The 14,564-nt window shown below is 34.6% G+C and overlaps 2 protein-coding genes across 2 annotated transcripts; one reads left to right on the top strand and one right to left on the bottom strand.

Moving 5' to 3' along the window:
- Positions 1-989: 989 nt before the first annotated feature.
- On the bottom strand, positions 990-2,764 carry LOC134247801 (ATP-sensitive inward rectifier potassium channel 11-like). The gene has a single exon (XM_062730188.1). The coding sequence runs from the start codon at positions 2,539-2,541 to the stop codon at positions 1,477-1,479; it is 1,065 nt and encodes a 354-aa protein (XP_062586172.1). The 5' UTR covers positions 2,542-2,764; the 3' UTR covers positions 990-1,476.
- Positions 2,765-4,686: 1,922 nt separating this feature from the next.
- On the top strand, positions 4,687-6,256 carry LOC134247799 (ATP-sensitive inward rectifier potassium channel 12-like). The gene has a single exon (XM_062730187.1). The coding sequence runs from the start codon at positions 4,829-4,831 to the stop codon at positions 6,056-6,058; it is 1,230 nt and encodes a 409-aa protein (XP_062586171.1). The 5' UTR covers positions 4,687-4,828; the 3' UTR covers positions 6,059-6,256.
- Positions 6,257-14,564: the final 8,308 nt, after the last annotated feature.

Below are 14,564 nucleotides of genomic sequence, written 5' to 3'. Positions count from 1 at the left end.
TTTTCCTGTTTTCAATAGGTACAAATTTTACAAGAGATTCTGGTAAATTCAATTAATTAATATAACCTGACACAAGAACTATGGTAAGTTATATATTCAACATGTTAAGAATGAATGCATAAAACAACCTTGTTTGTATTTAAATTAAAGTATATTTTTTTCCTCTATAGATACCGACATTGTAGCCATTTATGGTGAGACCTCGTTAAGTTTCAAACCCTTCCGTTCCTCTTGTATACTAATTTTTATAATAAATTTTGCTCAAATGACTTGAATAATTCTCTTTTAAACAACACAATGCTTCTACCTTTCTTTCGGGGTTTTTTTTTTCCTCGTAGTGGACCACTTTGTCACTGGGGAAAGTCAAAGGCTTGTTTTGATAATTTCAAGGAGGAATACCAGAGTTATTCCCCTTTGCCAAAGTCTGATATATAAACATAGTATTGGTAAATTTTGGATGATAAAGACATCGATGTCCGGAATTCACGTGTGGGAAATTTCCCCGGACTGTATATTAGTGTCTCTGTCCTTTAAGAATAGCAGTTATGTTCGTATTTGAAACAATTCGGGCTGAGATCTATTTCCAGGAAATAACTGGAGTCCTAAGAAATTTATCAAGTTTGAAAACAGAGAACAGGAATCATATCACAAGATTAATTGCTCATTTATACATATGTAGGTACTGAATATAATAACTGAATTTTTTTTTCATTTATAGCATAAAGTACAATTAATTTCTCATACCCATCGTCATTTATTCACCTTTTCATTTATATATATCTAATTATCCATAAATATTTTAAAGTTAGCTTCTTGGCTTAAATTAATCCTATTTAAAGACGGAGGGTCGAGAGAAATTCAGCAAGAAATATAGAAATAATACCAAACTCTTAGAAATATTGAAGATACCAACATGTTTTAAAATTACAAATCAAAGCCAAGTGCATTCACTCACAAATACATCTTTTTAACTTAATAAATTTTATTTCATATCTTTATCATATCAAATCCATTCTTCACAAACTTTAACAAAAATTGTAACTAGACAGGAATGAAGTGATAATATGCTAGACATATTGCATAAATAAAACACAGTAACACTTGGCTAACAGGAAGACATGTCAGACACTGTTTTGTTGCGACAGCAATACGACGCGATGATTGGTCGTACATCTCGTGCTAGCTCGATACATCATTAGATCTTATTTTGAGGTAATTCTTTAAGTCCAGTCAAAGCTCGATTTCCGTTCCGCTAGAGGAAGGACACACAAAAATCTATTTTTTGACAGAGACGTTCGAAGCGTCCTTCAGTAATCTGTCGACTCTCTGCGGGAATTGCCTTATAAGCACTGAACATGTCAAACCATGGCCGCAAGATAATGTAACGAGTAACGTTAATCCTAACGACCTTAGTACACGTCGGGTTGTGTACTGGGACTTCTTTTCTGTTCAACAAATATAATTACCCTGTCAGATTCACATGTATTGCTCATTAATGTACTCAAACCTTCGTTTCCCTCGTGGGGTGTTCTGCATGATCGGACACAGTGTACTGATGTCAAAATAACTACAGTGGTATTTCCCATCGTCATCTATACCAGGGTTTATACTCAGAAATTTATACCCCATAACGATTTCATCCGGAAGGTACGAGGTTCGAACTTGGATCGCCCTACTGGTAGATTCTATCACGCCCTCTATCGTCACAATTAACTCCGAGAAGTCTCCAAACTGATGGAGATTTTCGGGTGGCCATAGTGGACTGTTCTCGTCAATAGTGTGATACATAACTGCTGGCCATAACAAAGTCATCACATCCCCACCTCCCTCTGCTTTGAAGTCGATAGGTACCTGGTCCATAAATTCCTGATTAGTGTTGGGTATCGGGGTCCTTTTGATCAGTTTTCCTTTACCTATCACGTCCACGAGATGAGAGCGCCGGAAGTCACCCACTCGGACCATAAGCTGCCATTTACCGTCAACAATGCCTATACAGGCCTGCTGACTGAAGATGATAGCATCCCCACGCTTCTTCGACCTCTGAAGCTTTGTGAAAACGAGGGCGGCAGTCAAACACTGTACTCCGATCCCGATGATAAACTGAAGAAATACAAGGAACACGACATGAGGGCAATGAGGGGTTGAGGCTCGAGAACCGTACCCGATTGTATGCTGAGTCTCCACAGAAAACAGGAAGGCCGTGGTAAAGTCGTACACATTAGTAATACAGGGATCGTGGTCGTACGAATCTACAGTGTCACCATTAATGTAACTAAAGAGAAGATAAAAACAGGCGAATATAGTCCAGGTCAGAATAAAACCCATCACAAAAATCAACAAAATCCACCGCCATTTGGCGTCCAGTAACGTCGTAAAGGCGTCCCTGATATAGTTTTTGAGAATTCCCGTGTCCACGTTTTCCAGTCGGACTCGGTAGTTCCCATTTTTGCTGACCAGTCGCCATTTGTCGTCTCCCATTTCCGATTTCGAGTCCGTGCGGGACCGGACACAACTGTCCATTCTGGTCTTCAGTGTTTTCATCACCGGTGTGTGTGTGGGTCGTACTGACAAGATTGTGTCTGGAGGGAAATTCTTCGTGTGTATATATTTATACTCCGGCTATGACATCATTCACTTTTACCTTGTCACCTGAGTGCGTCTCTTGTCGCGCGTTTTAAGCAATATTTCTCGTCTTCTGTGGGTTATATTAACCTCATGCAAGTCAAAAAGTTAAAACATGAATTATAAATGAGTCCTTGCAAAAAAAATGTTGAAATTCTGTTCCAGTTGTTTTAAATGAATTAGCGACCCACCATTCATATTCTTAACCCAGGAACTTAATTTAGTCTTCTTGAAGCAGAATGATGAATGTCAAATGCTTGCCACACCACATTTGAGATTAAGGGCAACTTATAATAATTAGGTTACTGTCACTGTATTAGAGAGAAAATGATGTCCAGATATGTTGTTATTACAGTTTTATGCACTAGTAGATGTCATACACAGTATGCAAGCCTAAAATTATCTGTAATAACTTTGTGTCATTGAATTTTTTACAGATGATATTCTTTGAGTAAATAAAATGGCACTATTTAACTATTCATATAACTCCCATGTGTTATTAGGGCTAAATTCTTTTTATATAAAATTTACTTAAAGTGTATTATTTTGCAAATATTAACTTACATTTCGCCCAAAATAATTTGAAATATATCTACTTACTATATTATATATACATCCATTGAAAAAACACATTAATTTTGAGTAAGAAATATAATTATCGAGTATTTTCAAGCTTTGTTTGAAAATATTGGGTTCTGTCTGATTTATTTGCCATTGTTTGATAACTGAAAACATTTTCAATGTAAAGATGTATTGACGAGATTGAGTAACTATAATTGTCTTTTTGATATTTCTGTGTCCTTCAAGATGGCCGATAATCACGAGCTAATAATGGAAAAGTACGGGGGAAATCCATGCATAATTTATACGGAGTAATAAGGAATTGCGGGGACAATACGTCTTTATAGATTTCACCAAAACTGTTCTCATAAAACGACAGGTAAAATCAAAACATAAAGAGGATTCTGTCCCAGAAGAATTCCTTGGAATAAGGTCCATGAACTTCGTTCTGGTTTACGACTTTGTCATTCTTCACACTTGATTGGGCAAAGGAAGTACCACAGTCAGATTTGTCGACAGGACAAACCAGAAAATGAAATGAATATCATATTGAGTATACTTGTATGTTGCTTTATTTTCAATCCATACCCATCTTTCTCCATACATGTATGTCATATCTTCCTCCATATATCAAAGTAACTTTTTTTCCAAGTTTGCAAATTGTCGTCAATTTTGAATTAAACACGCATGTAATTATTAATTTTTCAGCATTTAATTTTCAAAATGTTCCCGAATTTTTTTTTTATCATATCAAATACAGCTTTTGTGTATGTACACTTATATTGTTCAGAAATTAAAATACATGTAGATAAATTGTAAAGAAAGTTTTATTGACAGACAATTCACATACTTCATGGCCAATCAAATAGTATGTGGTGAGAAAGTAAGTTTACTGAACCATAAACAAATTAGTCATTTTGAATTGCTTAATAGAAAACATGATAAAAAAAGTCTTTTGATGTTTGTTCGACAAAAGTTGAAAACAAGAAACAAAAAGATAAAGTTTCATAAAATTTTGCTATATTTATCTCTCCTCTTTGTTTCATTTGGAAATAGGGCCTACAAATTATACAATAATGCAAAAATGATGAGCATTAATTTCTCCTTGCAAATATTCATCTTTTCTAAAAATAACTGATTTTTTAATAAGCAATCCTTTTAAAATGCAAATTATTTCTGACTTCTTTTTTTTTTAATTGAGTTCACATTCCATGTCACTGTATTAGAATTCTACTCTCTTCATTTTCACAGGTTTACATTTTCAAAAAATGAATTTTAAAGCATCTTTTGGCATCTTGACCGTTCGCGTATTCGATGGCGGAAACAAGACTGAATGGTATGTTTATTGTCACAAAATGAAATAAATGGAGATAAATCCATCATTTTCTACTAAAAGACACATCACTTTATGCAAATGAACTTAAGCACCACCCACTTAATTGCTAGCACGACATGTGCAGTAATGCGTGACCAACAACATTTTACGTGAAAGGTAATATACCGTATTACAACGACACGCGCTGATTTCTCTGTGTTCACCGTGCACTTATCCACGTTACCCCCGGGAATCAGCTGACTGTCTGTTCTCTTACAAACTGTGGACCCAGGAAAAAGGACGGTCAATTTTTCACGGTGGTGAAATAAAATGTCAGAAACAACAGTCACGGGCATAGACACGGAGAAACCTAAAGCCAAAGTCAGATTCGCCAAAACAACAAAAGTTAATTTAACACGGACCCTACCGAGGCTGATTGAAAAGAATGGGACATGTAACATCGAGTCAAGGACAATTCGAGGAAAGAACATTCGATTCATGAGCGACATTTTCACTACACTTCTGGAAACACAATGGAGGTTGTTTTTGTCTCTGTTCGCGCTTTCTGTTGTTTTCAGTTGGGTGTTGTTTGCTACAGTGTATTTTTTGATCGCGTATTCTAATGGTGATTTTGAGGAAAAGAGCTATGAGGAGGACAGACTATACTGTGTAGAAAATACACCGGACTTTATTTCTATGATTTTGTTTTCTATGGAGACGCAGACGACAATCGGATACGGATCCCGTTACGTCACTGACCATTGTCCCGGGGCCGTGTTCATGGTCACAGTTCAGTCTATTCTCGGAGCTCTGTTACAAGCTCTTCTGACGGGAATTGTAATAGCCAAAGTACAGAAGCCCAAGAAGAGAGGAAACACAATTCTTTTCAGTAAGAGTGTCTGTATTTGCCAAGATGGAGAAGACAGGTATATGTACATACGTGTTGGGGACTTACAGAAATCTGATATGATTGACATGCATGCACGTGCTGTGTGTGTGAAAGATAAAATTACAAGTGACGGAGAATATATTTCTCATTTTCGTCATGATCTGGATCTTTGTAATGAGCTGAACTCCAGTAGGATTTCGCTGCGGTGGCCCATTGTTCTACAACACAAGATAACACCGACTAGTCCATTCTGGGCCTTGGACGAAGGAGAAATCAAATCAGCAGATTTTGAGCTTTTGGTATTTTTACAGGGAGTTATTGAAAGTACTGGAATGTCATTTCAGGCGCGGACCTCATATCTCTCGCATGAAATTCTGTGGCAGCATAAATTCAAGCCAATGTCTACAGTGTGTACTACCTCTGGTGTCTTCCAGTTTGACTACAAGCAGTTCAACGAGACGATCAGCTTCCCATCCATGACCCCCAGCCCAGGCAAGAAGTTTTTCCGAGCCAAGTACGTTCGATCCTCCTCCCCCGGGGACCACTCTTTAGGGGAAGAATCTGGGATAGCAGATATGGACGACGGCCTGTCCACAAACTCTGATAGTAGCACAGACATTTCAAATGATAGTACAAAGTACGGGAAGGTGTCGCTCAATATGTATGACTAATTAATTGTACGTTTTATGAAGACATTTTATGTTGTGTTGTGTATAACTGTTCCTTGTGCCTGTATAGATTTGTTATGTGAGGGTATGGACGTAGTAGTGCTGTGACTTTGCTATTAAATGGCGTTATACACATTATTTTTATATAAATTTACCAAGTTTTTGATCTTATATAGTGAAATAAAATATTTCCAATCATTATTATTTGTAACTTTATCTTTCATGCAATGTAATGGACCAGGAAGAATATGACAACTCAGTAGTGATTAGAATGGTTCTAATTCTTTTGGGAATAGGGCGTAGTACTGCATTACCTTAAACAACACGGAATTTGTCGTCAGACTTAGTCATCAATACAGCTTGTTCTTTAACATGTCAACACCTGGTTAACTTGTCCGTGTTATGTAATGCTGACACATTGATGTGTAATCTTCCGCAACTGATCTGCTAATCAGGCGAGGGTTGGTGAGAAACTGTCATTCACCGAGTGGATTACTTACTACATGGTCACATTGCCAGACGTCTGACCAATAGGAGCTAGCTTCTTGTTGTAAAAACGAAATTCTGCTGAATGAAATACCAGAGCTGGAGTAAGAGAATTACGCGTTAAAACTACAATATTGCGTCACGTCGACGTCATTTGGAATTCTTAAACCGGTTATTACTGGCAAAGGGCATGTTTCTGACAGACACAGACTGGTACCATCTTCTTTAGGCAGATTTCTACACTCCAATATATAATCAGTAGTAACCGTTAGCTTCTTGGGGACAGAAATAACTGAGTATTATTCTAGTATGACGTATGATGCACTATTTTGGGTGAGGTATGCTGTGCCCTTTTTATAATAAATCCTCAAACCTTTACACTTAGTAAGGATGATGCAGAGAAATGACAAAACATTCGATTTCTATCCTTAGAATTTTTTTCCATGATATTTAAGGTTCAGATCAATTTTTACTTTTCCCTCTTAAACACATTTACATAACAAAATTTCCCTTGCAACCATTATTGCATATCAGTATAGTTATATCCGAATACAGCCTTTTGGATATATAAGCGATGTCACATGTTTCTTACATATACTCAATAGATTTTACACTGCTTTCACCTCATAATTTTGCAACCTCTAGATTCTTTCTGCCAAGCGAAAAAACCACCCTGAATGTCCATGACAGCCCCATCTCATAAAGATTAAAATAATTGTAGGCAGACCTCTTATCTGCAGAAGCTTATCTTTATTGACTATTAAAAATATGACACGGAAGGGACCGTCTTTTCTGTCTATCCAATACTTCATAAATAGGAAGCGACTCCATTTTTTTTTTTTTTGTTGAAATTTTAACATCCGGCGATGTTAATACATTTTCAATGTTTTCCGAACTTGTCGGAAAAGACCGGGAAGATGCGACTACACTTGACTTAGATTACTTCGTGTACCTGATCGGTACGGTACCGGTTGAGATAAAAGCGGATGTGACGTGTCGACAGGAGGTGCACGTGCTAACTTCTTCTAGCCTCTGATCACAACTATTGGTTTTAGCGTTCCCCTCTGTTGTTTTGTATTGCTTGCGGAATTCAGTTTGTTATCTTTATTTTTCAAGCATACATGTACATGAAATAAATTATGGAGAAAACGAACAGTATTCATGCTCAAAAGACCATAAAACAATACAAAACAGGAGTAGAGCAATCATATGGACATCCAAAATATCAGAGGTGGGGTCAGGTGCAATGAAAACATTAATATTAATTGGGAATCATGATCAACTATTGCATATAGAAAGCTGCACGTTGAAGTCCAGATTAAGCACCACATTTTTCTTTTAAATCTAAAATTGATTTTCATTTCATGATTGTGTCATTAGCTTTAAAAAAACATTCAATGTTCAGGAGAATATATGTTTTAAATGAGGGCAAACAAAACGTCATACAGTTACGATAATTAATGCATTACGTATTCCGTTCTGTTTGTGCGTTGTTTATTTTTTCCCATTATCTATAGCTCCATGTTTGCGTGTTTTGTAATACAACAAACGTAATAAATTTATTTATAATATTTTGGACCAAGAATTGAAACTAAATCCACAAAGATAGAAAAATTATAATTTAAAAAAAACTATGATTTGCATACCCAGTAATTAACATAATTTGTTTTGGTTAGTTTATAAAAAGAACTTATCTAAAACAAGGGTGAGGGGCAATATGAAAATCATCTATCCTTCTATATTCAATAATCCAGAAGTAAAAAAAAAAATTAGATTACATGATCAGAACTGGTCCCTGCTGACAAAGCAGGTAACAACATTGTCCTCGTTTGTAATGCTCATTATACAAATTGTACCAGTATTTTAAAAGAACTTGAATTTAATTCTGCCCGTGGTAATCCAAGTTATACTCATAATTCCATTTCTAAAGAGGAAATTCTTCAAAATCATATGTAAGTTTTGAATATTTTTAATATTCCAAAGAATCAAAATGAATTTGAACTACTTTTTAAGAAATAAAGTCCGCGTTTTCGTGAATGTTGCAGAATAACCTCTGAGGCCGAGCAATGTTGTTTGAAAGATAAAAGCTGAGTCGTTAGCCGAGGCTTTTATATTTGAAAAAACATTTCGAGACCGAGGAGGTTATTTTTGCATCATTCATGACAACAAGGACTTTATTTCTCTTCTACTATAACAGCTGGTAAAATACGACTGATCGTAAATTTGTTTGTTTACCTGTGAATAGAATGCAGACGATTTGTGCTTTCAAATTAGAATTAGCCTTTTATTAATTATAAATCTGTTTGTAACTAATATAGATTAATCTTTTTGAATAAACAATAGCAACATCAGATTCCTATTTTACCGCTTTATTACTAAAATCGATGTGGTCTAAATAAGAATTTCATTCTTAAGTCAAATGTTTATTTCAACTGCACGGTTTTGATACATGTTTCTGATCTGATAATTTTTTGATGACGTATGTGATTTATTGGAGAACAATGTCCGCGGCATTTCTTTGATCTGGGCAATAATCGTAGTAGAAATATTTATATTGGATTCCAAAACTTCATAAGAATCCTTACAAACAAAGATACATCGCAGTTTCCAGTAAATGTTCAACCAAGCCTCTTGGACTTTTGATCTTGAATACTGTTCGTTATCTCCATATGTTTCATTTCAGAAAACATCAGTCGAAAATCACTACCAGATATTCAATAAAGATGCAGCATTAAACTGGCCAAAGAAATGAAACGTATAGAAATAACGATCAATACTCAAGAACAAAAGTCCATAAAACAATACAAAATAGGAGCAGAGCAAACAGGGACCTCCAAAACATCAGAGGTGGGATCAAGTGCCATGGAGGAGTGAGCATCACATCCGCCGTGTGCTCCTTGTCATTATTGGGAAATAATGGAAAAATCCGTCGTCAATTTCGTGTATAAATAATGGAGTACCAATTAGTGTGAAAAACGTTAGTCAGTACATTTATTTGATTCAATGATAAATTGTATTTCTGACAAGGTCATTGTATCTACCATAGAACTTTCGAAATGATGTCCTTAAACGAGACTGTTGATATACTTGTGTCATCAACATGTTTGTCAATAATTTACCTCGTTTCATACTAAAGAGAATTTAACGAGAAAGATTTACCATCACACAAACTGAGTACACCCTTCCGTAAAAACAATAATAAGAATATTGGATTAGAAAAGTAGGGACAGTATTTCCTAATGGATGCAATGACAATATCGATAGTTTGTGAAATCTTTCAAGTCCACAGTGTTACAGTGTAAATGTGATGGGATTTTTTAGCCATATGCAGAGACGTAAACGTAGTTATGGGCATCTGTCTCACAATAAACCTTTAATACAAGATGTCTCTTTTGTTTCATTTATACCTTATGTAAATCAAAGGTTAGGTCTTCATCACATTCGCACCAAACTTTAAGTATTGTCTCTTTGAAACTTTTAAATAGTCTACATGAAAAAAGTCAAAGAAAGCCCATTTTTTGATTCATCGACATCAGAATACAGGCTCGAATCTGTGGTTATAGATATTGCAAATCATAAGCCTTTTAATCTGCTAAATCAACATTTTTTTTCTTAAACTCCAATATGGCAACAAAGGAATTGACTCGGTAAGTAATAATCTTACTCGCAAAAGGGTCCAGTCTTGGTATACCACCATACTTCAAGTTTGACTACACCGTGTATTTCCTATAAATATAAATCAGCTATTGCTTCCGAACTTTTTATTTAACATTTTCCAGTTTTGTATCCACTATATTTCAAGATGAAGACAACACCATGTTTTTCCTACAAATTAATTACTAGTAAAATGCACCAAATATTGCTTCGAAACTTTTTACAAGAAAACTTTACAGAGCCTTGATATCGAATATCTAAAACACAATCGTCCTTCCTGTTCATGTTTTTCTTCACCCTACAACAAAAGTCCTGCTGGACATATCATTACTGGTGACGTACATGATGAGGACCTTAAATCATTAATATTAAAAGAGTCAAACTTTAGGGAACCCTTATCTTTTAACTGGCGTCATAATTTCATAAAAGCAATGGCTTCTGTTGAAGATTACGCGAGGCGATAAGCAAAACATGGAAAAAAGAAGACCTTGACAGAATGGATTAAATGTAATATGTATGTTAAAACCTCTCATTAAGCCATGAAAACCTCTTACCATTCTGTGTTCAGTAAATCAGACGTGAAAAAAGAATGATAACACAATCAGTCTTCACTGGTCCCTGCTGACAAAGCAAGTAACAACATTGTTTGTAAGGCGCATTGTTTGTGTTTTAGAAGAACGGTCATTAAATTCTTCTAGTGATAATCCTACTTATACCCATAGCTCCGTTTCTAAGAAATTATTCAAATTCTTACATCAGTTTTGAATATTTTAAACATTCCTAACAACTAGGATAGATTTGAATTAACATATGCATATCTTTATAGGTTTCCAAAGCTATAAAAATCCTTACAAACAAAGATACAGAGTGGGTTCCAGTAAATGCTCAACTAAGCCTATTTCTTTACTCCTCACTAAGATATTAACAGTAGTGAAGGATAAAACTTTAGAATTACTGTGCAACAATATATTTGAGAAGTGGTGTAAATCAGATGTGGATACTTAAAAATTACACAATTAAAAAGGGAATTTTTGGAACATTTGAAATCAGTAAATTTTACAAACTCAAAAGTATAAAAATTATTATTTTTCAACGGTATAAACTATTCCACACGATAAATGTAAGTCCAGGCTTCTTAATAGCATTGACAGCTGCTTTTTCAATAAGAATGAAACTCTTAACTTAACTTACCTTAATTTGTCATTGGTCATTTGAAAAACTATTTTAAAAACATTCTGATTATACACGACAGTATTCTGAAGTTGATATTAAAAAGATGCTTATGTTTCTGATTGACAATATCTATGTGGTTTTTAGAGAACAGGTCTTCGAATGATCTATTGGAAATCCCATGGGTACTAATTGCACCTTGTTATTAGCAGACCTATTTCTGTATTCATATGAAGACTTTGTAAAAAAAAAAAAAAAACATCTTATGCGAAAAAAGAAGAAAACACTTGCTATGGCCTTCAACACTGTTTCATATTGGATATTTTAATTGAAAAAGACGTTGATGGTAATCTAACAACCAAGCTTTATGATAAACGTGATGGTGATGACGTTTCAATCGTCAACTACAATCATCCCTTACTTCTGCAGCAATATACCTTCATCACCTGCATACGGAGTTTATATCCCTCAGTTGATTCGATACGCAAGAGCATGCTCGACGTATGAATAACTTCTGAAACGAGGTAAATTATTGACAGAAAAATTTCTGAAACAATATTATCAGCTGTCTCGTTTAAGTCATCATTTTGTAAATTTTATCATGGTCGATGCCATAACTTTGTCAGAAAATACAATTTATTATTAAGTCAAATACTCATCAAATATTCATACCGATTACGAGGCCATTACATACAGTCTGAATTGTAAACGGATTTTTTCGTTATTTCCAAATCGTGACAAGGAGCACACGGCGGGTGTGACTGGTTGGCAGGGGATGCTCACTCCACCATGCACCTGATCCCACCTCTGATGTGTTGGAGGTCCATGTTTGCTCTGCTTAAATATGGTTTGTTTAATAGACTGAAAAAGCTTGAATAAAGTTAACCATTAACGCCTACAGTTAAATACATCCTGTATGAAGTAAACACCTCAACATCTGTAATGATGTGTCCAGCTAAATTGGTAAAGGAATTAAGATTTTTCGACATTGTTTTTTTTTTATTCTATCGGAATGTCGAGAGTCCTGTTCAATGTTTGAAATTTCTTGTAAGTTTTAAAATCAACAAATATATCTAAAGAAATCTTACTGACCATTTTCTTCAAAGGGTAATTCAATCTCCATGATAAAGAAAAATTAAAGAGTTGAATGTACAGTTCTTGAAATGAAAGTTGAAGTCACTGCTCAACGACTCTTAGTGTCTAGTAAATATCTAAATTTGAAGTCTTTCTTTTGTACATGGAGACATCTTTACAGGATCGAGTGAAAGAATCATTAGGTTTTTGAATTGAAGTTCCGCCAACCTGATCAATACATAAGGCTCACAGCGCGTTTGGCCGGTCAACAGAAGATGCTTTTTCTTTTTGGTACCGGATCTCTTGAATTTCCAGTTGACGGTGTTTATTACATAAAATATAAAATGTCTGATTATCATTCCTTTTGGGTTTTCCCTTAAAATATTCAACAGCCTTAGCCATTCACACTAAATTTTCAATTGATCTGCATACACTTTCTTGAATTTTTCACATTTTAAAAAATTGTTTGTGTGCGATTCTTGTTGTCTATATTGTTGAATAAAAATATCAAATAAAAATTAATGTCTTACGCAACTTTTTTAAATTCTTAAATACATGATTTAATATTATAATTTGCATTAAGGAGGACATGTTGGTAAAAGCGGTTTCTGTGATCTTACTGATTTTTTATTGAGTTTCAACAATTAAGAAGGCGTGGTCCTTAACTTCTTTAAATTTCGTATTTTTAAATATTTGTATTGAAACAATACCTTCCTTTTTTAAATCATTAAATACCAACAACGCTAACATGACACGTCTTAAAATTCTGTGAATTTCCTGTTAATCGGACAGGCGGCCAGATTGGTTGGCCTGATTTGATTTTTGGTTTGTACTGTTAGCATGTAGCCTGAGTAAAAGGTAAACAAGGAAAACATTCAGATTCTCAAAAAGAATAAGAGCTGCATAGAAAACATAAGATTGGTTTCTTCTCTGTGAAATACCGTTGCTATCTAGACTACAGTGGAATGTATCAGACGTTAGGAACGAAACAACTGTTTAACACGGAAGATTTTTATTGTGTACCTTGTGAAAATTAAGAACGGGTATTTCTACCGATATTTCTAAAATATATGTTGACTGAATGCAGTTTCCTGAACATATAAAAGAATGAGATACGGAGTTAAAATGTAGCAAAAAGATGTCATTTTTCTTTAAATGCTGAAAATAAAGCGTTTAACCATTCAAAAATTAATGCTTTGAAGGAAATTCAGATGCATCCATTCACTGAAGAGTGATAATATTTTTTATTCTATCTGTGAATTCGAATTTTTGTTCAAATTGTTTCTGAAAAGACTACTATATTTTCTAGTACGTTTAAGCCTGATGCACCATCACATAATTTTACTTATTAATTAATTTGCTCATTTTACAAGACGGTACAATTTATACAGCATTTTCAAACATTTTATAGCATTAGTGTATGAACAGATGAAATTCGGATTGAAAGCTGTACATATTTTCTCTGTGCAACATTCCCAGCGGTTAAATTAGTAAAAAAAATTAAAGGAACATTGTAAATTCTTACCGAGAACTTAACGAAATGATTTTGCCTTGCCTTATTCAAAAAAATACCCCCATGCTTATTGCATTAATACCACCGGAAACTTACGGAATTATGTCGGTTGCTTCCGTGATAAAACATGTTGCTGTGCATAGCAACATGGTGGCTGAAACATAGCAACAACTTACTTGAAAAGAACGATTTAATGCAATCTCTTTTCCATAAAACTAGCGTTTGCGTCCTAAGTCAACAGAACTTTTTATCTGACGTCATACTTTCGTCACTTCAACGGTTGATTTCCGATTTTGTCGGAAACTTCCGAGAAGTTTGGAATCATCCCGAATATTTCTTTTTACTTTTTGCTTTCTTTTTCTTGATACATGTGTAGGTTTATGATAATTGCGCACACCGTAAATTTTAAATACGTCAATTAATATGTTAATAAACATGTACGCTTCAAATATGTATATGATTACTCAAATAACTTCATAAAATTGTTTTAAATACGTCTATTTATGTACATGTACAATATATGATCAAAGCAAAATTGTATTGTCATCAGACAGAAAACGTAAATATTCGCCTCTACTTACAACTCAGTTTTATGAAAAACAAGGTAATATC

The sequence above is a fragment of the Saccostrea cucullata genome, unplaced genomic scaffold, assembly GCF_032062105.1.
Source record: "Saccostrea cucullata isolate Sc308-1 unplaced genomic scaffold, CSIRO_AGI_Scuc_v1 ctg295, whole genome shotgun sequence".
NCBI lineage: Eukaryota > Metazoa > Mollusca > Bivalvia > Ostreida > Ostreidae > Saccostrea > Saccostrea cuccullata.
The sequence above is the reverse complement of the archived record's forward strand: the minus strand, read 5'-3'. Positions and strand labels throughout refer to the sequence as shown.